General features: G+C 37.1%; 2 protein-coding genes and 2 long non-coding RNA genes across 9 annotated transcripts in view; 2 read left to right on the top strand and 2 right to left on the bottom strand.

Moving 5' to 3' along the window:
* LOC136249510 (uncharacterized) overlaps positions 1–13,832 on the top strand; it is a 31,297-nt gene extending 17,465 nt beyond the window's left edge. Inside the window, exons 2-20 of the mRNA XM_066041540.1 lie at positions 6,539–6,737; positions 6,785–6,901; positions 6,961–7,272; positions 8,525–8,925; positions 9,838–9,957; positions 10,016–10,091; positions 10,156–10,691; positions 10,754–11,051; positions 11,105–11,171; positions 11,241–11,454; positions 11,504–11,707; positions 11,776–11,920; positions 11,971–12,403; positions 12,465–12,532; positions 12,585–12,724; positions 12,779–12,817; positions 12,879–12,939; positions 12,992–13,035; positions 13,128–13,832. Coding sequence (XP_065897612.1) covers positions 11,116–11,171; positions 11,241–11,454; positions 11,504–11,707; positions 11,776–11,920; positions 11,971–12,146 — 795 coding nt within the window. The 5' untranslated portion in view covers positions 6,539–6,737; positions 6,785–6,901; positions 6,961–7,272; ... (4 more) ...; positions 10,754–11,051; positions 11,105–11,115 and the 3' untranslated portion in view covers positions 12,147–12,403; positions 12,465–12,532; positions 12,585–12,724; ... (2 more) ...; positions 12,992–13,035; positions 13,128–13,832. The remainder of the gene's footprint in view (positions 1–6,538; positions 6,738–6,784; positions 6,902–6,960; positions 7,273–8,524; positions 8,926–9,837; positions 9,958–10,015; positions 10,092–10,155; positions 10,692–10,753; positions 11,052–11,104; positions 11,172–11,240; positions 11,455–11,503; positions 11,708–11,775; positions 11,921–11,970; positions 12,404–12,464; positions 12,533–12,584; positions 12,725–12,778; positions 12,818–12,878; positions 12,940–12,991; positions 13,036–13,127) is intronic.
* On the bottom strand, positions 1–22,180 carry LOC136249513 (uncharacterized). 5 transcript variants are annotated; one of them, XM_066041542.1, is made up of 5 exons: positions 22,091–22,180; positions 21,874–22,044; positions 12,319–12,407; positions 988–1,219; positions 1–732 (listed from the first exon to the last, which is right to left on the bottom strand). In XM_066041542.1, exons 4-5 carry the CDS (start codon positions 1,057–1,059, stop codon positions 109–111), a joined length of 696 nt encoding a protein of 231 aa, XP_065897614.1. In that variant the 5' UTR covers positions 1,060–1,219; positions 12,319–12,407; positions 21,874–22,044; positions 22,091–22,180; the 3' UTR covers positions 1–108. The 5 variants fall into 5 exon arrangements, with proteins under 5 accessions (XP_065897614.1, XP_065897616.1, XP_065897618.1 ...); XM_066041544.1 differs by lacking the exon at positions 21,874–22,044 and having other exon boundaries at positions 22,091–22,169; XM_066041546.1 differs by lacking the exons at positions 12,319–12,407; positions 21,874–22,044 and having other exon boundaries at positions 22,091–22,156.
* On the top strand, positions 22,113–25,791 carry LOC136249516 (uncharacterized). 2 transcript variants are annotated; one of them, XR_010698238.1, is made up of 4 exons: positions 22,176–22,301; positions 24,627–24,742; positions 25,111–25,358; positions 25,634–25,791. It is a non-coding gene; the product is annotated as an uncharacterized lncRNA (long non-coding RNA). The 2 variants fall into 2 exon arrangements; XR_010698237.1 differs by lacking the exons at positions 25,111–25,358; positions 25,634–25,791 and having other exon boundaries at positions 22,113–22,301; positions 24,627–25,023.
* Positions 25,687–26,797, bottom strand: LOC136249517 (uncharacterized). The gene is made up of 2 exons (XR_010698239.1): positions 26,270–26,797; positions 25,687–25,881 (listed from the first exon to the last, which is right to left on the bottom strand). It is a non-coding gene; the product is annotated as an uncharacterized lncRNA (long non-coding RNA).
* Positions 26,798–26,978: the final 181 nt, after the last annotated feature.

Below are 26,978 nucleotides of genomic sequence, written 5' to 3' on the forward strand. Positions count from 1 at the left end.
TAGGTTTATTAATTATGTATATTCACATTCTGTGCATGACATCTTACTAGCCCCTATAATGTTCAAAATTACAAAATTGTCATTACACAATACTACATGAAGTTATTGTTAATCCAGTTCAACATCTGTTGCAATATACTTGATGCGATACACTTCATCAGGCTGATTCCTGTACATCTCAAGGAACAAACCATTGCTGAGATCTAGAATATGTTGATAATTAGCAACAATAGTATATCCTTCATCTTGCTCTGTGTGGCAGGATCCCCATTGTTCAGCTGGTCTGATTTGTAATTTGGTTTCACTAGAAAAATTTAATGAAGCTACTAAAGGACCATTCAATATAACCCTATTTTGAAGAAGTCCATTGTCCCGGTCTCCCTCTATACTGCGACATGGTGATACCTGAAGGTCAGCAGCTCTATCAAACTGGGTAAACCCAACAAAAGATGCATTATCACTTATACCAAATGCGATGTCATGATCTTGACTGTCAGCTAGCTCAGTATCCAAAGCAATAATCATTGTCACAGTAACACTGTCATCAGCTTTTAAGATGCCGGGAGGTACCAGCTGAACTTGCAAATGATTTTGATACCAATCTCCAGTAGTATTAAGGATCTCAAAATACTGTGGAAAAACTTCATAGGGTCCACTTATGGTAGCATGACCTTCTATCCATTGAGGTGTCATCAGTTGACGGTAGGGTAAGATGGTTTCTTTTATGCACACCTATAATCATGACAAATGTTATTATAAATAACTTTTTTTTTTTTATTCAAGCATTACACCAACAGTATGAGGGTGCCTCCCTAAGATAACATTATAGTACAGCATAAATTCATGAAAATTAACTAAGTACAATAACAATTAAGGTACTGTACAGGATATATGCAACCAAAGTGGTATATAAGGTCTAAAAGCCTTAGTCCAGTTATTGCTTATAATAACTTGTGGCCTGGGCCAAGAACAGATAATGCTGCTCACCTTCTTAGTGGCACACACTCCAGTAGGGAAAGAAATTATTCCCAGTAGCACAAATACTCCAATCACTAACATGGTGCAGTGTCATACAATACAGGCCCACACTCTACAGAGCACAGCTTTTTATAGACAGCTATATATAGCTTACACCTCTATGATCACCGCATAGTGATAGGAAATAATTACATTGAACTTTCATCAGCATTTCATTGGCTGAAATGATAGCCATATACACCTGTAATGCAAATCAAGAAATTCTTTATTAACTTTGTGGTATCAGGTGGTGGTCATGCAGTTAGTGTAGTGGTCATGTGACACATAAAAACCAGCTGGAATATATGTGACCGGATTTTATATACCAGCTTCCACACACACAAAATCAAACTTACATTTTTACCAGACATGGATTGCTGGTCTAATGCACTATCATATTCCACTCTGTATTTCCTTCAGGACTAGCAAGTCTGGTTTCTGTGGCAGCTTTCCCCCAACCCTGTCAAAGACTCAAAGCCACGAGTGGAAGATTGGCGCCATTAAATGACCATGGCTTTGTTGTAATTGTGTGTAGTGAGCTGATACTTCACAGAGAGCTCGCTAATAGTGTTCTCAATAAATATGGAGTGATTTGAGGGCCATGGAGGGCCCAAACTTGGCCTCTGGATTCCAATCGTTTTCTTGCTCCATTTTATACTTCTAAGTCCTATCATTAAGCCCACCCAACGCCCCTATTACTACCACCTGTGATATTATTACCCGCTCAAAAAAAGCTGCCCAAAACAGGGAATATATTTTGGGTATCAGAAACTTATACACCCACACAGTGATAGCTAGTAAGTAGATGAATAATTGATGCAAATTTTGTTACACAGCTGTAGGCACTGGGAAGTTACTACACAATGATTACTTAAAATCGCCATATCTCCTAACGAAGCTTTGTGTGTCGAAGCCAGGTTTTGTCAAATCCAGTCACATATGTACATTGCATTGATTCTACAAATATGGAATGTGCATCCAGTTCTGCAGTACTTTAAGTTGTTGATAGTAGATACATATATGTGCATATATATATATAACACTTTTGTCATTTTAAAGAGTGACGTCTTGAACACCATTCTATTGTTGCATAACATATTAAGGTGAAGTTTAAACAGTGTCTTAATTTGTATGCAGATTATGCTAGCAGTTTCCTCTTAGCATTCTTCTTCTCACGCTACAAAAATACACCTGCAATAATTGTTACTGTGTTGTACATACTATGCATTCCCCCATGATTTGATGTAGAGTTCAAAATAAATAACAGGTGGCTGTTGGCTATTTTTAGACAAGCCACATATATTGAACTCTAGACTTGAATGATGTGATAGTTTACTAATTGTGCCATCACCCACTGATCACCTTAACTACCACACAAAATTGACCTTGTGGGCACATACGTATATTGAACTCTAGACTTGAATGATGCAATAGTTTACTAATTGTGCCATCTCTATACTGATCACCTTACCTTGGTGCTATATACATCACATTCATTTTGTACAGTAATGGAAATTCTGTAGACTTAATTAATTTCAAATTTGCACTCTTTAGCATAGGAAAATTTGGAAACAGTGGAAACGGAAACTGGGAACGGAAAACATGAAATGGTCAAATCATTATATACATGTATCCTAGAGGTAAAAACCTCACTTAGTGGTCACCTCTTAAAGACCACCTCTGTACAAAGACCACATTGTATTTAGTTTCTAAAGGTATAGCTGGTGATCTAATTGGTTAGACCACTTTATAGTCACTTTTTATAAAGACCACCTCTTTACATGGTAATATTTGATAAGCTCCAAACATGTATTTCATGACTCATAGAAAGGAGTCAATGTCATTTCCCATATTTTGGTCCACACTTCACTCAAGTCATCTGGCTATCTGTATCGCTTAGTTTGTACCAGAATGAGTCATACAAAAATAGTCCATACAAGTGAAATGTAGCTAGTACACTGTAACCTACTGTATCAAAGAAAAATAAGATCGATCTCATGACTTTAAGAGGCTAACTTTTTTTTAGCTGACCTAGCTGTTTTGATAAAATCATGTATTACAATGAGAAGAGGTAGGCTTTGTAGAAAGGGTGGTCTTATAAAAGTGACCATGAAGTGGTCCTATTTATAAGGTCATTAAGTATGCTTTAGCCATCTTTGAGATGTAATTACAATGTGGTCTTTGAACAAAGGTGGTCTATTAAGAGGTGGCCACTAAATAAGGGTTTTACTCTAGAGTACATTTATACAACAATTTGATCATTTCCGTTTCCATTTCCACTTTCCGTTCCTGGTTTCCATTTCCAAATGTCCAGAAAATTTTCGACAACTAATGAAGTACAGCACATGTACACATGAGGCCAGGGCTAGCATGCATTGTTCATCAACAGTGGAGAAGGACACAATAAATTTATGAAGTTATGATCATTCTAATGATAACTGTGTAAAGTCTGTAGCTAATTCACAACTTGTTTCAGTGTTATAGTATAAGCTTTAGTGTGTGCTTTTGGATATGCAGCAATCTGAATCAGAACAACGTAGTCACACGTACAGTAACACATGCTATTGTACGTATAGCATCACCTCTGCTGCTCTAATGTTTCATTGTAAGTACATACGTATATACATTGGAAGATTGTGAGTCATTAAGTGTTATTAAAAATTTAAATGGTCATTGTGGTCATAGGGATTTATATAATAGCTACAAATTACTGGAAAACATTTGACAGGAATGCAGAAGTCTAACAACTTCTATTAATCATGAATGACTTGTTCAGGAGCCCATAACATAAGCGCTGCATTACACCTTGCGGCGCTTATGGGCTCCTGCAGCTGTGCAGTTAAAGCATATTAATTTTGTGTAATATATCATTGTACTGAATTTGAACAACCAGCTACAGGTATGGGTGAATTGAGGAAGGGACTTGTTCAAGCAACTAAAAGAAATTCTGCATCACTACAGGCCACAGTTTTTGAGTACCTACCATTCCTATGTCAATTGGCACTATTTATTGAATGGCTTGCAATTGTAGAGACGTGTTTGCAACTGAATTTCTGCCTATTACACCTGTAACAGTTGCTAATGTGTTGTATGCATACCACACATTGATGTGTTGTATACATACCACACATTGATGTGTTGTATACATACCACACATTGATGTGTAGGAGATGATAGTTTACTTCGTTGTGCCACATATAGGCACTAGCCTACTATGCTTTTAATTTTGCCTATTATGCTATGCTGCAGTGCTCAAAATTTTTGCCTATTATGCTCATAATTATGCTCAATTTTTTCTGCAGTTCCCATGTTTTGTTACTTTCTAATGGATAATGATAAACCTTGGCTTATGAATAACTGGTTAACTGTAAAAGTTAATGCTCATTGTGCATTAAGACTTTGGCTGCATTGTAAACTATAATAATAGTCGTGTCAAATAACTATGCTTCACTGCGGCATCAACTGTTCTGTCCACCTTTTTCAGTGGCATGCATTTTTGCTTACAGTATGACATAATTATTCTACCTATTATGCTAGCATTATGCTTGATGCTTTCGGGCACCTATTATACTCAAAATTATGCCAGCATAATAGGCTGGTGCCTAGCCACATACGCATATACCACAAACTTTGGTGAACATTTCATTGGAGCATAAATGTCAGATAAATTTCATGACAATTCAAGCATTACTATAAATGAGTTGAATTTCAAACTCGTTTCTAATTCCATCCATGTGTTATTAAAACATTTTTGTGGTGGTACTTTGTATTAAATGCTGATACTTTTGTCAACTCAAGTGGACATGAGTTTGTCAAAGTGGCAGAATTGTCTCCTGGATCACATGAGCATCTCACGGCATACATGTGCACTAAATCAGGAATGCACTTACATAATATTTGAGACAATTTGACCTTTTTATCATTGCACACCTATTTTCTCACATGAGTTCCTGTATATTACACTGATAATTATCAGATTTATAGTTGCCACTTGAGTGTGAGAAGAGTCTCTAGTAAAAATCGTTACAGTCCCTGCAATGAATATGCACCAACACAGTATGGGCATACTGTATTTATAGAGACAAGCTATAGCAAACTGGGAACTGCTTTTTGCACTTCCCATTTAATAATTCAATTTCCTTTTTCTACTAGACCAATGTGACAGGGTGCATCCTCAGCTATAGTTTTCTTTTGTTCATAGAGATTTGCAATGCCGGCTGAATTACCACCATATATACATACTGTTAAAATTGATGTGCTATGGTAGCACCTAAAAGTGCTAGAAGTGCTAAATTTTGACTCCTTTAGTCAAAAAATAGCACCTCTAGGTGCTATACCATAGCACTTTAGTTTTAGCAGATACATTTGTACCATTATTAACATATTACTGATCACCACAACCATTTCCATTGTTATTCATAATTAATGCGATAAATTGTACATGTATCAGAACTATCTATTTTTGGCTGTCACATATGCAAAAATGAGAGCAGTATAGGACACTTAACTGACTTTGGAAAGTGCTTACATAATTTACATTAAGCTGAAGAATTTCTTAAAAGGCAAAAGATTATTCCTTTAGAAGAGAAATATATCTATACTGAACATTTCTGATAATGACTTTGTATCTAGTGAATGCACATTTCTAGCTATTCACATCATCAAACAGTTTAACTTTTCATCTGTATATGTGTAATGGATAATTGTAGTATGCATCTGGATAATTGTAGTGACCAACCCACCTACTGCATACATTTTGTCAGAAAACTAAACCTGATAGTTGACTTCAGGGGCGTACGCAGGAATTTTGAAAGAATCTCGTTATACGCAAAAATCCTACAACCTTTGAACTTCCTGTTTCTACAAAAATCATGTGATTTCTTCTGTCGCCCACTGAGTTTTGGCGGCAAAATGGCTTCCTGGGAATCGTGTTTGACAGTGACACTGACACGGATTGTAAAAGAAACGGTCACTCTCATGTTGATCATGAAAAGGTAAAGTAACTCACTGATTGCACTTCTAATCAAATCAGTAGCTCATTACAAAGCTAACAAATTACTGAAATGACAAGTTTAATCTTATAGGTACCTATATATTCTATAGACTAATTGTTACACATATAGCGTTTGCTAGTTGGTATATGATATGCACAGTTGTTTTTGTATGTGGGCCATTCCAAGAAGGCAATATGTAAATGTGTGTATATCAACGTTGAAACCGGGTCACTACTGCTGACCCGGATGACCCACTGACCCGGATGTGACCCGGATTAATTAAAGCCGAGACGTGTTTTGGCTAGTCTCGGGTGAGCAAACGAGTCTACATTTTGAGCGTTCAATTCGTGTTGAGTAAATATTGCAACTTCAGCCTAGCTGTAGGTTGAAGACCAAAAAAAAAAAAAGGTCTTCACCTACTGACAATAGCTACCCCTCACCATAGATAAATTGTAAACCGGGTCAGACCCGGAGAAAATGTGACCCGGATGACCCGACCCGGTTTCAACGCTGGTGTATATAACCAGGTGTTCAAATGTCCTGAGAATGAGTGCTGCAAGTCCTAAAACAGAAAGGACAATTTACTTCAACACTTGAAACGAGACCACCAGATCCCAGCTACAAAAAGTGGATGGTTTAAGTGTCACATCCATGATTGCCAACAGTGTGATTTCCATCATACTGAACTGATAAAACACTTACAAACTGAACACAGCATTCATATAGGTGAGGTACTGATGATACAACATTATATCAGGTGTACTCTTTAATAGCACAAGAAACGAAAGAATTCAACAGCTGGACTGAGTTTGAATCATGGAAAGACCAAGAAGAAGAAAGCTTGCATTGCCACTTTGTACAACCTACAGGAGAGAAGCAACGTACTAATGGTAAGAGACTCTGCAATAGTTTATCAGTGACCAATACACACATATCTGTTCAATTACAGAGGAAAAACGTATAGTAGTTTATACGTGCTGTCGGGATGGTGGGTACAGAGGCTGTACTAAGCAACTCAAGACTGATAAACAGAGGTCTTCCAAGGAATCTCGCAAACTCACACTGGAGAAGTTTTGTTTGGCATCAATCACGGCAACTGAGAATTTGGTATCAGGAAAAGTCACAGTTTGTTACACGGCAACACACACTAATCACCAACTGAATTTGAAAGAATGTAAACATCTGCCATTGCCCAAGGCCATCATAGAAAGGGTGAAGACCATGTTAGCAAATGGTGTGGAAATGGAAACAATAATGGATGGTATGAAGTGCACATAATTGTTTGTATTCATTTGGAATTGCAGCCTTCAACAATTGCACAACAATCATATACACATGAATTGAGCTGAGCCCTGAGAAAACAGCTAAAAAGAATGCGGATTATTCAGCTATTATTGATGACAATACCGAGCGAAACAGGTAATGTGCGATTTGACTTCCTGGAAATAGACTATGCTCTTTAGTGGAAATGTACAGTGACAGCTTTGGTTATAAATAACATGTCAGATTTTGAATGAATATAGATTATATTACAAATTGAAGAACTAGTGTAATTTTTCATCAGTATGATGTATTCAATGGCTCAGCTCAACATGTATGTACATAATACTATACGTACTAATATGTACATACTACCTATATAACACACACACACACACACTTCTGCATTATTAACACTACACTAAACACAGTTACCCTTATGTTGTATGCATTGCACTTGTTAACTATTAACATAAAAGTTCGTGACCAGACATCCACATAAATTATATGGGCTGCATGTTTGACCACAATCAAGTTTGGTCAGACATACACATTCTGCACTGTGTGCATGCATACAGACAAAAAAAAATACACAGACAAAAAGATGCAGACTAAGGGATGCAGTATATGTGGTCTTCGTTGCTAGGAGATGCTACATTCTGGAGGGTGTTTCAGGCCAATTTTGAGTGATAGTTGTTAGTCTTCATCAGCAGTGGTCAGTGAATAATCTAAATAGTTGAAATTTAATATGTACAACTTTACCTTGTTCAAAAGAACATTAAGGCTGGTCAAACCTGCACATGGCATGGGTCTACTGTGAGATGTAATATTCGTCTCTGAATACTATAGTATGTTCACTTTGAGCTGAATCCTGAAAAACAGCGAAAATTTAAAAGTGGATTTTTTCTCAACAGAGTTAACATTTCAGCCAACCAGATGATTATTGGTAACAGCAAAGGTGTCAACAACAGACATGTACGGTTTGGCTCCATTACAAGTTCGGGAAAGGGCTGTAATGGACACTGTACTTATATGGCTTCCTCATAGAAAATGTATTGTGAAAATTTTGTAAATATTATGTCAAATATTGGAACAAAAAGATTTTGAAATATTTTTAGCGGGTCAAGCAGTGCTACAAATGAGCCAAATTTCAAGATCCTGTGTAATTGCATCCATGAGTTATTAAATGTTTTTGAGGATCCAGCTCAACGTGAACATACTATATTTTACATAAGTTATTTTCAATCACACAGACATCCGTGGTAGTGTGGGTAGTCGTGAAAAGAGAGAATATTTCAGAGAAACTGCAAGCAGAAAGCACTTCATTTCTCGCCAAGATTGCAGAAACATACGAAGAAAACTAATGAATTTATAAAACATCGACACACAGATGATGCCATTTCTGTAGATCGTCTTGTCAATGAACTAAACCAAGAATCACCATCACCAATTATAGCTTATAAGCAGCAAGGGATTGCCAATTCCCAGTACCTATTACCTGATGATAGTTTCTTTTTGGCTATCATGACAGAATTCCAGATGAATCTATTTGAAGAATTTTCAGCCAAAATTGTATGCCTGGATTCAACGCACCAGACAAACCAGTATAAACATAAGTTAGTAACACTGGTAGTTCCAGATGAGTTTCATAATGGTAAGACAAGATTAAACTGCACTGTATTAATTATTAATCTGTTATTATAATCATTAGGCCATACCTATTTGATCTTACGTTGCACGGGCAAAATTATTTTAAATTTGGGTAGGTAGATTAGTTTGAAAATGAAAGCAATTTTCATACAAACTGCAGTAGCTATATTTTACATACACAATTAAAAATTCAGGTTTCATATTATCAGACTGCCTGTTTGCCAGCTAGCTCTCCACGTTGAGCTTTCCCATCATATCTGTACAATTTTAGACTGTTGGACAATCTTCAATGGACCCTTTTGGCTGTAACACAATTGTATGGTCTTTTAATTGGAACACGTCATCCGCACATGTGATTTTCAAAATTATTTCACTTGAAGAAAAATGCAGTTGGTCGAGCCTGCGCAACATGAGATCAGATAGGTATGCATGGCCTAATGAGTATAAGACCTTGAAATACACATCCCCATGCATATACAGAATTAAGGGATGCTACTTTCACATTACATTTGTTAACATTTAATTGCCTATCTGTCTAACTACTACAATTAAACTGTTATACAGTGCCACTTTAAAGATAACTTTTCATGTCTGTAATTTCTTTCCCTCTATAACAATCAGTAACATAGCAGTAGTAAAACATAAGGAGTTTGAAATAACCATTTCTTGGCTGTGAGTCCCATATTGTACCCTGTACTGACTACGTACTGCTATACATGCAGGTTTAATGGTTGGCATTGTATTACAAATGTATTTGGTATAAAAATTACATGTCATGCCAGGCTGCCAGCAATCACATTACAAGATAGTGTGCACACTTGTATTTCTATGAACAGCTAATTGTTTGTATAATCCAAATCACAATTCTTAATATCGTTAGAACCTGCCGTACATACTTTTGCTTATATGCACCCAGGATGTCCTGTGGCTTGGTTGATCTCTAATAGAGAAGATGAAGCTACACTAACTATGTTTTTCAAAGTAGTTCATGAACGATGTCCTAAAGCAAAGATTACTAATTTGATGACAGATGACGGTATGTAGCTAGCTATTGTGTCACAATGACAAGATGTGATATTTCATAATGTTTGTAGATTTGGCTGGAGTCAATGGATGTAGTACTGTATATCCAGGAGTGAGACATTTGCTTTGTAAATGGCATATTGATAGGTACAGGTTAATTTGCTACCTCATTTTGTTTTTATCACAATATGTATTTATACAAAACATTTAGAGCATGGCAGAGAAAACTGAAAGCCCTAGTGAAGGATTCAGAACAGAAGGCAAACCTATATGCATGTTTATGGATACTAATGAACGAAAAGGACAGCAACACATTTAAAGATAAGGAGGAACTTTCACGACTTATTGGTCTACCAGACAGCCAAAGTTTATAGAGTATTACAACAATGAGTATAGGTCCAGAGCAGGTACTGTCATGATGTAAGTGGTCCACATTCCAAGTTGTCTGGCCAGGCCAACAACAGTACTTCTAATGGTTTGGCCAGAGCATATAATGTTGTCTCAATTGGTTCCTCTTGTTACAGGTGATCCCCACCCACTCACACAATACTGTAGAAAGTTTGGCAAGTGTGTGGTATTTCAACAAACTAAAATCTGCCAAATCATTTGTCCAATACAAATCTGTAACAATTTCACCAAACATTTTCTCACCAGAATCCTACTGCTACAACTTTCCTCCTGCCTAACTATCTAGCTATAATATGGTAGCTAGCTAATGACTCAAACCACAACGATACGGGTGATATGGTATGTTCTCAACAAGCATGATTGTGATACTTAAAATATTTATCATAGCTTTTATCTTTTAGAAAAGATACATGTTGAGTGAAGCAAAACTTATAATAAGGACTGACTTCTGTTATTGGTGGTATGTATACATGGTATAGTTACTGTACACAATCATAAGTGAAAAGTGACAAACTCTGCTGATTATACAACTCATGTTTGTTACGTGGGTTATTGTTATGTTAAATGGAAACTATTCATAGTGCTGTAAATGGTCCGTAGGACCATTTGTGGCACTGTAAGTGGTCTACGGAACCATCAGTGGCTGATATAGGTGGTCAGGAGGATCAACTTTTGGGGGACCAGTTGTAGCAATTACATGTAATAACACTTGTGCACATATTTACTGAAAATGTTCATTTACAATTTAATAGAAAAGTGGGCCATGTGTTACCGTCACTTTGATCACCAGAGCACAGACACTAATATGCTTGTAGAAAGGTAGGTGTATAATAGTAAGAGGTTAAGATGCAATTTACACATCGTACATACTACTGCATGTATCTGTAGTTTTCATAACAAGCTAAAGATGAATCCAAGATATCTGGCACATCAAGTTAACAAAAGAATTGATGATCTAGTTGGAACACTCCTACAAATTGAAGATTTGTTCTTTGATTGCATGCGTAAGGAGGTCATGAGAGACAGCAGTGAGGCATCACTAAAACAAGAGGGTACTGACAGGCACACCCGTGGGATGGAAATTCCTGATGAGTCAGTACAGGTATAGATTATATACTCATACTTAGTGATAATCTGTCATTCTACAATAGATGGTCAGTGAGGATATCTTTAAAGTTGTGTCTACAAGTGGAGAGAAGGAGTACGCTATTCATGTTTATGCTGAGCAATGTGCACTAGGAAGCAAGTGTGTCCCTCACTGCATAGCCCCCGAGTGTTCCCATTTATGTCGGTGTATCATGGAGTGTTCGTGCATTGACTACAAATGTGGACACATATGCAAGCATACCCATAAGGTCATCTTTCATACTCTGCACATGTACATGCAGTGTGAGGGAAACTTTAATACTTAACATGTGTATAGGTTGGAACATTGGCAGTGAACTCACAGGTGGAAGACATAAAATCAATCAATCATCAGTGCATTATAGAGGATGAACCTACTGAGACAACAGAGACGTCTACTGTATACATGTGTACCACATCACAAGACAAGCAAAAATCTTCAGGTACTTATTCAATAAATATAATGTGATGTACAAATTACTATAATTACTAGATATCAATGGACGCAAGGAAGCAGTTAGGCAAATGCTAGAAACCATAAGTGTATCATGTGACCAAACCTGTGATTCAAATGTCCTAGAACGTGTGTTGCGTTTACTGACGCAACCATCTGCAGCTTTGAAGGCTGTTACCCAATCTTTACCAGAAAATGAATTGTGTAATTTTTGAAGTTAAGGAGAAATTTGCACCGGCACAAAAGAATGAAATACAATTACAATTATGGAAAACATCAAAAGATTCTGGAAGAAAACCCTCTAACCCTCCAATGAAGCTTGTTGTGTACTGTACATATGCATACACAGTTATAGGCAAAGCTACTGTACGTACATAGTATAATTACCATCTCTCTTCTAGGAAGCCTAGTAACGATGACAAGTTGAAGATATGTCACTGATATTTGGATCTCAGCAGACAGCATCAAGCAGGTAGCTAAATAAATGCATATGTACATAAAAGGTGATAAACACAACATATATGTATTTATAGCAATCAGCCTTATGTTGACAGAGAAACAAACATTCGTACAGTTAAAGACCAACAGCCACAAGTTATTGGTAAACAGCAATATTTTACAATTGCTTGTCTGCATTGTTTCCATACAAATAGGAAAAAAGCGAAAGAGATGTGGCACTTAACAAAGGCTGTACTAGAGTAAATTGTGAGAAGTGCGTCAACTGTCAAGACATGCCAAAATATGGAGGGCCAGGAAAGAAGAAGAGGCCATGCAGTGAACGGAAATGTGAAAGGTCTATACAAATTTATTGTTAATGATATGGAGATATTGCTTTTTTCACACACAGATTAACACAGGAACTGATGCACTGAACACTGCTAGAAAGGTTTGATAATGATTGAACTACTGTAATATTAACACATACCAATGCACCACAATGTGTTTAGGAAAATATTCAGCCTGTTGACGACACAATTGCAAGGAAATTAACTGACAATTTTATATCAGGTATATGAACAAACAAATCGAAACAATATACAGACATACTTAACATATGCAGGTAGTAACAATGGAAAAAACAAACAGCCTAAGACACAACATGGTGTAAGTCACATTTACAACAAATTTTATTATAATCTATTGCTAAAGTAATATTTAAAATTGTATTCGATATACTGCCTGAATGTTTATTTTAGGTAGCTAAGGAGTTGATGTTATCATGTGATGCATATTTAACCAGACAAAATCGTAAAGCAATAAAGATTAAACGGGATGGAAACTGTTTCTATGCATCACTTTCCTTTCAACTATTCGGTACACAAGATGAAGACTTACACGTGGTAACCAGTATGGTTAAAAAAAACCAAAGTATTTTCAGACCTTATTTTATTCCAAGGAAAGATGTAGATATGATTGAAAAACATTGTGAGCAAAACTGGCCGTCAGGTGCATGGGCCACTCAGGTGGAAGTAGTAGCTGCAGCAACAGTTTTTACAGTACCGATATTTTTCATAGAGCAGTCAGGAAATGAGCACAAGTGGAATGCTATATACCCACTGCACCACCCCATACTCAAGTATCCTCACATTCCTGAGATGGAAGAATGCACTTTGTTGAGGCCAACACATTTTGAGTTGTTATACTACACAAATTCTCATTATGATGCAATAGTATCTGTGGATACAGGAAGGGTGTGCATTGACCAGCCTTTATTATCAGGAGTATCCAGTGAACTGATTGAGATATCTGACTAGTCTCTTATTATTATTATGACAACCACTAGGAACATTGATTATATTGCATGCAGTTTAAATATCTTTGTGTTATACGTATGTCAATGTGAATCTTCTCTTTTAAAAAAAAATCCTTGCTTGAATCCGGCACCAGTTTTCAAGCGAGAATGGTTGAACAACTGGCAATGTATTCATTTTACTTGACACACTAGTGGTGTTTGAAGGTAAGCTTAAGGTAGTTTGATCACTCTCCAACCCTCTCGTAAACTTACCTTCATACAAACAGTGGAAAGTCATAACAAGCAAACCTCAGGATAGCATTAAGGTAAAAGTTTTAATAATTTCCTCTGCCAGCCAAGAGCATGAATTTGTACTAAACATACCTCACGACAACATACATGGCTGGCAAACATTACCATTTACAATACATTACCCGAGGCTTTCAACTTTTTACAAAACCACGTCCAAGATTGCACATCTCAGATGGTCTATTATAGTAAATTCATAAACACATCACACTTACTGTACACCAGAATCTCAAACTGGTGGATTCTAGCTGTGTGGCATCTTGCTATAATACTCTGCAAAATAGTTTTACAACACAATAGGGAGGATATGAAAAATAATTACAATTCATACTGCCACATAATGTACTTTACCATGAAATTTATATAAGGTTAGTCCAAAATTGCAATTTTAAGGTTAAAATTCTGCTACATTATTATACTGAATTGTATTGACCACATTTGGAATGGCTAAAATTACAAGGAAGAAAGAAAGCACAGCCTATAAGTCCTTTCCACATGTACACTTACACAAAAATGTAGTTACTGTAACAGCTAACTATATACACCATATCAATGAAGAATAAATGCTCCAGCAGCCATGTGATCCACATTGAGTTCTACAGCAAAAACAGATCTACAGCCATGCTGGTAGGCTGCATGTGTTTCAGAAATTGCAACAACAGAGGAACTGGCCGACATCACAGAGCTGGAACGATGCAATTACTTACCTAGCTAGTGCTTTAATTCTTTTTGGCTTTGTTATCTATTACTAAGCTTTATAGTGCAACAAACATTATGATAGTTGCGTGTGTGGGAACAGGGGAATTGCACTCTAAGCACTCTGTGCAAGCAACTTCTAGATCTACAAGCACCCACCAACTGAACTGATGAACACGAGATGAACACACAATACAAAACAAAAATCACATTACAAAACAGACAACAAATACAACCACACACACACTAGACAAGTTTACAACAGCTACAATACTAAAACAAGTCTTCACTCTTCACATACAAGCTGTGGGCAGAGAGGCAAATCTGCCCTATCCTGTGATGACTGAACTGATTATTGGCATGATGTGCAGATTATCTTGTCAGCTATAATAGAATGCATAACTATTTTGTGATTAACTGATAGCACTGAATACCTTATGATTTACTCATTTTTAGTCCATTGTCAACATTTATGGTTTACCGTAGAAGCTGCATAGCATCAGTTCAAAGTAGCCACTTGAGGTGAGAATAAAACACCAAAGAAGAGGAATCTCGGAACTCGTGTGATGACCGAGGAACCGAAATGTGATCACGTGATTTCGGTACTGGAAGTTCAAAGGATTTCTGCGTATAACAAGATTCATCCCTTTTTACCTCACTGCCTCTAATTTCATTATTGCTGTTATCAATCACGTGCACACATATTTTGATGTTAGGAAGGCTGGTTATCATTTTAAAGCGCAGCAAATGTCACTTGCACCTCAGAAAAGGTAGCTAATACGTAAGTAATAGTTCTTAAAAGGTTTTAGTTAACCTTTATAACAGACAGCTTGATTTGGAGTATTTCTTTACTAATGAATAAAAAATGACCTCCTGCCCACATAGAAATCTGAATTTTTGTGGATGAGAAACTAGTAATCAAGTCTTCCTGGCCTGATGTATTTTGTAATCCCAGTACAGGCTGATCATGAGTTAACACCAGTGGTTAAAACAAACTATAATACACCTGTGCACACGCGACACATACTGCACATTCCTCTCTGTCATATGTGATATGTAGGAGATGATAGTTTAGGTTCACTCCATTGAATAACTAAATGTGAACTATCATCTCCTACTCATGACATGCCCCACAGGAAGAAACATCACCATAAAGGTTATAGCTATAATATTCTCAGTATGTTTTTCACTACTTAGCCAACTTAAAATATTGAGGCAGTCGCATTATTCCACAGCCTTAGGGTGAATTGCAAGTAAAATTGACTCAATCCTAAAGCAGACCCCATATTTTCCTTCAAGAAGTCCTCTGCCTGGTGATGGTTAAATACTGCCCAGGATCATAGATAAATTCATGTATATTGCTACCATCTACTGTAAGGTTATAGCCAGCTAGCATTGGAATCTCAGGGATTTAGTTCATGTTGATATAACAAAAGAGTGTTCATGATCAGTAATATTCAGCATTATTAAATAATGCATGTCTGAATGGCTGCAAGGCTATGCATGGTGGGTGGCTAGCCACCCCATCCACCCCCTCTGGATCAGTCCCTGAGATGATATGTGTAGCTGTTTATGACAATGCGTGCATGGGTATTCCCAGATTAATAAAGAACTGACCAAGGGTCAGAATTAACAAATTAAATTCTGAGCTAGCTATATGTGGAAGTTGACGATAAGACATGTTTTAATGATAGATTTTATAATTGTCTACCATCCTCAAGTATAAGTGATCCAGCATAGGCTGGTGATTTCCATCATGTTGCTATAGTTGTTTGTCATAATCAACACTATAACAGGCTGGATGAAAGATTCAACCAACCACTGCAGAGCCGATGATACTTGTGAAGTTTATTGAGCATATAAAAACATACTTGGGAAGAATCCTGTGTTTTTGCATGCAACATTGCACACCATAAGTCCAGTATTGACCATGCATTTGAGTTGATGTATGCCAGAAGAAAACCTCTACTTCCCACTCGGACAGCTAACTATTGACATGGAGAAGAAGAGTGCAGGACTTTTATCATCCCACACTGCTTTAAATTAAAACAGCATTAATTTTGCCACAATGTTCATCGCTGCATATAGCTATGACATGGAATTTAGTTTCTAGCTACTAATATGCACTTTCCATAAATCAACTCGGGAAACGAAACTACGCTACTCATTTACATAGTTTCCAGGCTAAGTCGGCAGCAGTGATCTGTCACAAAAAACTTAGCATGGACCGACCTGTCCACACAATGCTAGGTACACACGCGGACCTACCAAAATTGGTCCAAGTGGTCAGGGGGTGCATGTGGCCAACCAAGTTTGGACTGGACCAATTTTAGTCAGGCCGGACCAATTTTAGATGCCAAAAATGGTCCGGCCGTACCAGTTTTGGTATCCAAAATCGGTCCGGCCGGACCGATTTTACCGTAGACATACAGGGAATATTTATAGCTATATCCTTTTAGGTGATGTTTATTCCTGTGGGGCGTGTGATCTGTAGGAGATTTTATTTATTCAATGGAGCAAACCTAAGCTATCATCTCCTACATATCACAAACAAAAGAGAGGAATGTGTAGTAAGTGCACATGCAGGTGTTACAGGTGTATTGTTCTAACCATTAGTGTTAACTCATGATCAGACATTATTATGTGCACAAGAGCTATCATGCTACTGTCAGTATGTCTGCTTCACTGTATAAGCTAAACAATAACAGTGTCAGCTCTTCCCTGGTGTAAATATTAAGACATTCAGGACTCTCAACTTAAAATCTGGGCCAGCCACCCACCTTAATTTATTTCTGGATCATGTCAGTGCCTGTACATATATATACCCATCCAAAAACAGCTTATAGCTGTAAAAAAAGTGCGCATCCAAGTAAAGCAGAGTTAACTGCGACAAAAAGTAATGATATCATTATGCGGTCATGTGCGAGGTGTGCAAGTTGTAAAATTAATATTAGCTAATCAGATAATACATTATTGTTAGAGTGTTAATGAAAACTATGTGATGCTGCTAGTTTTTAAGCATGAGAGCATCTTCATAAATGCCACACAAATTTGATTCTCAATAAAGTAATGTGTATCAGCGTTGAAACCGGGTCGGGTCATCCGGGTCACATTTTCTCCGGGTCATCCGGGTCCGACCCGGTTTACAGATTATCCGGGTCTGACCCGGGTTGGATCACGTGAGAAACGAAATTGTTAGTTCAAGTTGACGACGTGGAAACTTATTAACGATAATCGCGTGGCTCATTCGTGAGCCACGCCCACTTATCGCACTACAAACGTACGCTCAGCCCATTTATTAGTAAGTGCAGTCTGTAGCACAAAACCATGTCCGTTGCTGTCTGTAAGCTTACATGGAGCCACGCTCACTAATCGATTATTGTACGAGTTGTACATAGTCTAGTCTTGCAACAGGATAAGTACTTTTGTGAGCCACACCCACTTTAATATATCTGGAAATTGTAATATAGGTATGCACGAAGCCACACCCAATTGCTGCCTGCAAACTCACAGTAGCTACGTGGAACTAAACCCACTGACTGATTTTAAATTATAAACTTACCGGCTTAGTTATCACATAACTACTCGTTTACTCAACAAGAATCGAACGCTCAAAACGTAGTCTCGCTTGCTCGAGACTACCCGAAACATAGCTCTTATCGTGCGCCTAGGCTTTAATTAATCCGGGTCACATCCGGGTCAGTGGGTCATCCGGGCCAGCAGTAGTGACCCGGTTTCAACGCTGATGTGTATAGATTCTCTGATAGCAATAAATAGTTTGAGTTTGGCCGCCTTTCCTGTATACGGCAATGCTATGAACAAACGAAAAGAATTAAATTTGTGTGGCATTTATGAAGATGCTCACACACTTAAAAACTAGCAGCATCACATAGTTTTCATTAACACTTCAACAATAATATTGTATTATTTGATTAGCTAATATTAATCTAAACCAAAACAGCCAAGCTGTAAAAAAAAGTGCAGCCCCCAAAAAGGCCAGGGTGAAAAAAGATGTGAAATCCAAGGTGGCGGCCAAGAAATGGCTGTGATGGTAAGTTAATGGCAAAAAGTTTAATTACGACAATTCAGGTGAATTTGGTGCCGAATCCTAGTAGAGGAAGCAATGCAAATTCACCTGAATTGTCGTAATTAAAATTTTTGCCATTAACCTACCATCACAGCCATTTCTTGGCTGCCACCTTGGATTTCACATCTTTTTTCACCCTGGCCTTTTTGGGGGCCGCACTCTTTTTTACAGCTTGGCTGTTTTGGTTTAGATATCACTTCTTTTTGTATTGCAAGCCACAAAGCCAGGCCATAAACTGGCTTTGGTGCTTCCTTTTAACTTGTTTTTTTTTGTTCTTTACTGCAGGAATTGTGGAACAAAAGAAGTAATTGTTTGTATAGCTTTTTGTCTGATTATATTTAACACTGAATGATTATCACATACTGTAGTTAATAAGGTGACTTTTTACATAACTGAACTGTAGCTGAAATTCTCATTGTTTGTAGCTGAACTCTTTTCAGGGTGACTTGTTTCAAGCTGCACTCTCTACATGGTGATTTGTTTCTAGAACATACCAGTGTTTATTCTAGGGCTGTTAGGGAGGGGGAACTTTCCCCCCCTAAAATCTCAGACTCACCCCCTAAGATTGTGAGTGACTACTACACTATACTTATAGGCTAAGCTTGTTTTTAAAACGGCACACCAAACATGCTCTCATATTCAATCTCAGAATGGCTAATATGAAAAATTTTCCCAGGTTAAAATAGCAAATGCAACCTTAAAATGTACTCAGATTCAATACCAGATCAATTAATTTTTAAAAATCTGCTAGGGTACATATACAACTAACTAAATTTCATGCATATAGTGATGGCTATTCAATATCTGAGAGCCCAAGTCTACCTTTTTCCAACTAGCATGCTTAACTCTCAAAATTGCAATCTCAGAAAGTGCAATTTGTAAAAATTTCTATTTTCAAAATGGCATGCACAGTCACCACAAATACCCCCCAGATTTAATCTCAGAAAGCCTGATCATACAATCTGGCTTCACCGAATCACAAATATCAAAATCAACACCCATGACACAGCGCTAAATGACTAACCAGTGTTTGGCAACTATTCAAGTGTTTAAAATAGTTGTGAACTTGGACAACTATATAACAGACTTTTACCTGGTCACCCCCCAAATTCCTGATTCCCCCCCAAAGGAGAAATCCTAGAATAAACACTGGAACATATTTCTACAGGGTGATTTGTTTGTAACTGATTCTCTATAGGGTTACTAGATCTAACTTGTTTCTAGCTGATATCTCTACAGGGTGACTTGTTTCCAGCTGATCTCAGGGACGTAGGGAGGGGGGGGGGGGGGGGTTCCGAGGGGTTCAGGAACCCCCCTGTAAAATTTAGACTTCTGCAAGCAGGACCCTAACACACCATTTAGTGTGACAGGACAAAATGAGTGAGTAATAGTGGCACAACACAACAATTGATAAGGCTTGCATTCATCTCTCAGGGAAGGATTTACAAAGGTAATATGAGCCCTCTTCAAAACTTGTTTTAAAAAATCGATATACTCTAATAGAGCAGTCAGGTATATACTCTAATAGAGCAGTCAGGTATACTCAAGTCATTCTTGGAAATGTGCTCATCTTGCAGTGTGCTATCTGGTGTTCCTCAATGCTCTGTCCTGGGTCCTCTCCTGTTCATCATATACATTAATGACCTACCTATCTCTATATCCTCCAAGATTCGTTTGTATGCTGATGATGCAATAATTTACAGAGCTATCCTTTCAAGTGAAGATGCTTCAATATTGCAAGAAGACTTAAATAAACTAGTCAGCTGGGCTGCAACCTGGCTTATGTCTCTCAACCTTAACAAATGCGAACACCTATAGCTAGTTATAACTAGCAAAAAACAACCCTTATCAACTACATACAATATCACGGACTACCTCATTCACGAAGTTACCTCTGCAAAATATTTAGGAGTTACAATAAGTCAAAATATCTCTTGGTCTAAACATATTGACATTATCACTTGTAAGGCAAATTCCATTCTAGCTTTTTTACAAAGAAACCTTAGTCAGTGTTCACTTCGTGTCAAATCCTTAGCTTATTTTACATATGTTAGACCGGTGTTGGAGTACACCTCTGTTGTTTGGTCACCATTCACACAATCTAACATAGACAAGATTGAAAAGGTACAATGTAAGGCTGCTAGATTTGTTTTTAATGATTATTATAGATATTCTAGTGTAACTAACATGCTCAACTGCTTAAAATGGGAATCCCTTGAACACAGAAGAACTATAAGTCTACCATTATCATGTTCTACAAAATCATCAACAATATTGTTTCAGCTCACTTTTCCAATTATCTTCATAGGAGCTTTACCAGGACAAGAGGTCATCAAATGAGATTTATGACTATTCCTGCTAAAAGAAACACCTACTATCACTCCTTCTTACCCACAGCTATTCGACTATGGAACTCTCTGTCTGAAGAAACAGTTAATTCTCCTAACTTACATTCATTTATTAACTTATTAAGTGTACGTTAACTTGATATGCACTACACTCATATTTGAGTCTTGCATAACAAAAATTAAAATTAAAAAATTACTCTAATAGAACATGCATGTAAGTATCCATAGCTATCCATAAAATTTTGAAGTTTTTCAGACATTCTAACATTAAATGCAAAACTGAGCATAACTGTAGCTTTGGTGTGCAGTATTTAAAGATATAGAACTCCAGTAATTCAGTATCACTTGTGTTATGCAAAATGAATTCATGTTGTATCGTTATAATGTTTTGATTGTAAGTCATGACATTTGTATCAGTTGATTTATGGCTCCTATATACTAGTATTTTAAAAATTGTTAATTTAAAAATGCTAGTATATAGGAGCCAGTCCCTACTTTGGCACAGAGCTAATTGCACATTAGCTCTGCGCCAAAGTAGGGACTTTCCCATCGAGCTATGCTGTAATACCATCATTCATCTCTTGTTTCACTACTTTTTATTGCATAGTTATAGATCCCTGCTTCATTATTAAATTAACAATTTTTAAAATACTAGTTTGTTTAGTTTTTTGTTGTAGCACAGCTAGCTAGTTACAGCTTATTAAAGTACGTAGCTACTGTGCCAAAATTGGAAGCATATAGCTAGGCCCGTAGTAGCGTGCATAGCTTACCTTTGATCGTAGTAGCAGTAGCGCTCAGATCTATGACCCGTGTCTCAGTACGATGGTCCGCATTCTATTCACCCTGGCCGGAAGTTGTTCGAACGAACAGGCCCTTTCTCGGGCCCTTTCCGTGTCAGTTGTGTCACCGATGAACTACAACATGCCACTGAACTACAACAGCTATATCTAAGTGGAAATAATTTACAAGCAATATAGAGTAACTCACCTAATATCGGACGGGCTCCAAAATCGGACGGGATCCCTCGAGGCTCATGAGGCTATCGTTTTGTTCACCCATGTTGAGTCCATAAGCGCCTCAGGTGCTTTTATAAAAATAATCAGGTATTAACGTGCGCCTATAAAGATCGATAATACGAGACACACAGACACAAGCTTGGACACAAAAGAGAAGATATATTCAACTTTCAGGATGTGAGGTACGTTTCTTTTTTGTACGAAACGTGTACTACACGGTAATTTACCCTGGGGGCATTATTTAAATATACTCTATACTGTGACAGACCCTTTGTAGTTATGGTAAGGTTTAACTTGCACAATCTGCCTTGGCTTATATAGGTGTGATCAACTTAGAGGCTTGGCTAAGGGAAGTGTTGTAATGTCTGAGTTTGGCATAATAGAGCAGGCAATGATTCTTAAGGTCATCACTTTAATTTTATATGTACATATGTTACACATTGGTGATTCCAATTGATGTGCTGTAAGATGAGTTTTTGGAGATACAATGTAGGGTTGGAATGAATGTACAGATAAATCCTCCGAAACTCTTGAAAATGTTACCAAAGCTTTGTTACAAATGTCATGTCAACAATTAATGCACACAGCTGATGGTTATTAGGGGTACTGTACACTGTAGTACAAACTCGTACACTTCATTATAGCTCCAGTACAACCATTGTTTAAACATACAGTGGAACCTGTTAATCAGAACACTTGAAAATGAGTACACCTGTATAACCTGGATGCATGGTAATGGTCTCAAAATGTCCGTTTGCATGCAATCTGACTTGGAAAATCAGGACACCTTGATAATCTGGACACTTTTGTTCGGTATTAATACACAGGGGTTTCACTGTATAACTAACCAAAAAATATGTAATTGGCAGCTCCCACAAGGAGTGACTATACTTGTGCAACTGGTTTAACTTGTTAGTATCCATGGTAACGAAGCTTTGGTGCGGTAAAGCAGTATCCAAAAGTTATTGTCTTAACCCTAATACAAAGTAGTCAGGATAAGTTACCTGCAGCATTCTAACATTTGCGCTAGTCTTTTAAGGAGGTAAATAGTTGTTGGAAGTCTTCCAATTTCCCTAAGCAGTCTCTGTGGTGTGTGTGGCCACAGCACTTTTTTTTCTTTGTCATTGAGTTGGGTAGTATCTGGTACAGTTCAAACCTCATACACACTTGCATTCGTACACTACTCACCTTATATTATTGTGTAATAGAAAGCAATATGATGGGTAGCAGTCACTGAGAGTAAGAATAATTTGTTTTTTTTTTCTCCCATGAAACAAGCATTAGTTATGTGCATTTGATTACGTTGCGGTATAACATATCTTTATCATTGCTGTTTCTAAGCTTCTTGCTTAATAGCATTGATGTATACAACTGTACCACCTTGATGAATGCCCCAGTTCATGGTGAATAGAATGACACAAGTCCCAACTCTATAGCCTATTGTACTCAAGACTTGTGATCGATTAAACAAAAGTGCCTGTAAATTTCTGTACAAGTCGATTGTTTTGCCCTTCTTGATGTCTATTGCTACAATTCCGAAATTACTTACCGGATAATGCTGAAACTAACAGCCCATTGGTTTTCCAACTAAAAATGTCAGAAATTCAAGAAAATGCAGACAAGTCAATTTTTTGCTCAGCGGGTCACTTATTGTCTACTATCCTCCAAGATTAAAATATGCTAGGAGCTGATTATAATAATTCCATTCCCTAATGTTTTTGCACTAACTTATGTAAACTATCTGTATGTTGTAATGCTATATATGGTAATGCTATATATGGTAATGCTATATATGGTACTGTAGCACCATAAACAATTATTACTTTTGAAAGAAGTATTAAAGAAATGCTGGCTAAAAATGTGCTGGGTGTTACCTAATTAAATACAGTTGGCATGCATTGAATGAACCTCACTAATAGGACCATGTGGCTAGGGATATATTATGGCCTCAGCAATGGAGCAGTATGTCCCATACACATTAACGTATGCAAGGAAATTTTGATGTCAGAAAAATTTGATGAATCGACAAATTCATATGTTTATAAGCACCTTTAAAACTACAGGTTTTGTCTACAATTTCTTGATTTTCGTCAATATTTTATTCGTCAAATCTGCTGAAGTGTGAATTCGTCAAATTTTTCTTACATCAAAATTTCCTTGCATACGGTAGCTATGTTCGAAGGTGGCCACTATATCAAAGTAGTCTTATTAAACACATGGCTTCTAAGTGAAGTATAAGCAACTACAGTGGAACCTCTCTAAAAAGACCTCCATATAAAGGGCACTGAACATTCAGTCTCTTGATAGTGTACAGTTGATAGTGTACAGGTTTAGAATGTCCCTTTACAAGCCTCTACCAATACAATCATACCCCTGAAAACACAACTCCCAATATAATTTCCACACAGGGATTATTCACCACCAGATCCCCATAATAAAATGTGCCTATTGGAAGCTAAGCATTGTAGATATCTAGATACATAATATTATTTATTTCATCATTGCAGATGGATTTTGTACTTACAACCATAATACCATCTACTTGGAACCAGGGATGACGTCTTTCGTTTGTAATAATTACATACTGAAAACTTCCACAGATGTCCCTGCTCTGAGTCACCAGGTAGGGATGACTGTGCTAGCACAGTAGCCAAAGACTTTGCTTTGTGTGTGTGTGCGATATTTATGTGATATGATAGTGTACAGTAGTTGTGTCCACATTAGGTCTTGTGTAACATGTGACCTGTACTGAACTCAAGACTTTTATTACTTAATCATGTTGTAGTTATTAGGTTTTGTATGACATCATTAATGGTTACCACTTGTATATATAGTATCTATTAGTTAGTTGTCATGTGGTTGTGTTATCAGTTTTATTTGTTACTATTAAAAGTTGTTATTGCATGTGATAAGTCAAGGGACTGGTTAACTAAAGTACTAGAGGGTACATTACACGACCAATCCCCTAATTATATTCCAATATGTTTACAGATTTAGTTTACTACATCAAGTTGCTGGGTGTCAATAGCAGACACTACCATATGACACATACACAGACTATAACTACTGGACCTCAACGAGTCAACCTAATTTATGAACAGGTTACTGTGATCAAGTCTATAATTATGCAGAAGTTACAAATGAAGCAGCTCACACTTCATGTTATATAATAATGCTTACAATTCCCATTAAATATTTCTCTAGGTCTACACAGGAAGTGTCTTGATGATAACCACAAGGTCTGTACATAATACACTGCTTACAGGATATGCATGTTATCTACTGATAATCCAGCTTTCTTTGTACTGCAACTGGTCCTTTCAAGTTGTAGCTTTTTTGTTTTCCCTATAAAGTTTTTGAGCCCAGCTTCATGTACCACACACAGTACATGGTGTCCATTAGCAAGAACCTTCATACACTTGAAATCATCTTTAACACTTTGCAAGTAACTCAGTTTAGTTTAGTGCTTACTCCATACCCTATGGTCTATGATATAAGTTATGTCCATGTGTAGGTAACATCTTCTGTGTAAGCCGGACCAGAAAGGAATTAAGAACAACAATCGTGTAACCATCAAAATAATAATGTATCTCACAATAATTGTATAAAGAAATGATGTAACTAAAACAACTAAACTTCATCCCTCAGTAAAGTGTACCTAAATACAATTTCATAAATGTACTCTTGGGAGGAGGAGCCGTCTGTCTGCTAGCATCATTACTGCTCACGGCTGTGTCACTTCATCCAGTGGTCATGTATAGGCTATGGAGTAGAGTGTATAATAGAGTAGTGGTCACATGGCAGCATGTTTATAATAATGTGTGAATATCACATGTGCCTTGTGGCGCTTATGATCATGAGCTCCTGATACAGTGAAACCTGAACACATGCATAATCGACATTGTTTCCTAATAAGACTTTGTAAGTTGATGAGCTAACCATCCTGACATTTTTTGAGCTTTAATTGATCTAGTGTGTGGTATTCATAAAATTAGGGTGAGAGATTTCACTGTGCAAGTTGCCCTTTGTAATGTTTTGGCGATAGTCAGACTTACTGAGTGTTACTAAACTGGGAATGGAGTGTAATATTGCCCACTCACTAACTATATTCACACCATTATAATGACCTGTACTATGACCCAGTACTTACCCTATCACTCACATCAACTTCACGATGAATCTGTGTAGTTTACCAGAGTGAAGGTCAGCTAACATCATACTGCGAACAATATATGTACACATACAATAATGTAACTGCATCATAACTGGCAAAGCCGTTTTTCATTACCAGTGCATGCAAACACATGCTGTTACAAACAGCCATACTGTACAACCAAACACTCGAGACACAAAACAGATAATGTGTTTGAAACTGTCAATAGTAATCGACGGTAAAATCCTAATTTTGATGAAATAAAACAGAATACTATAAACTAATTTGCAGTATGTACGTGAAGACAGTTCCGTACAATGGTGACACCACTGAGGATAATACTCCTTATAGATCCACTAGGGAGAAGGAATTTCACTATTTTTACATCACTATTTTTACAAGTAACAATAATGATCAACATGTCATATAGAAGTACTCATGTCAAAGCACATTAAAATTTCACAAATCAAACTCCACAGCCTTCATGATGTTATTGTTAGGTAACAAATGTATCACATGAGCTGGCTAACATGGATCTTGTGACCTTAATTTCAATACCAACATTCTAAACAATATCAGAGCACTTGCAGTATTTATTTCAGCATTAAAAGTAATTTTCTTTTGGAACATGAGGTTCATGTTTGACGACCTGAACGAAGAACAAAAAGTGTATCGTTCAAGTTGAGTTCGTAACTAATCAAATCAT

The sequence above is a fragment of the Dysidea avara genome, chromosome 3 (assembly GCF_963678975.1).
Source record: "Dysidea avara chromosome 3, odDysAvar1.4, whole genome shotgun sequence".
Lineage (NCBI taxonomy): Eukaryota > Metazoa > Porifera > Demospongiae > Dictyoceratida > Dysideidae > Dysidea > Dysidea avara.

What these genes read in the sequence shown, in the direction of transcription:
- LOC136249513 (XM_066041542.1), bottom strand. Translation starts at nt 1,059, where the DNA reads ATGTTAGTGATTGGAGTATTTGTGCTACTGGGAATAATTTCTTTCCCT. An exon ending in GAGTGTGTGCCACTAAGAAG is followed by an intron (nt 733 to 987) that starts GTGAGCAGCATT and finishes TCATGATTATAG; the next exon opens with GTGTGCATAAAAGAAACCAT.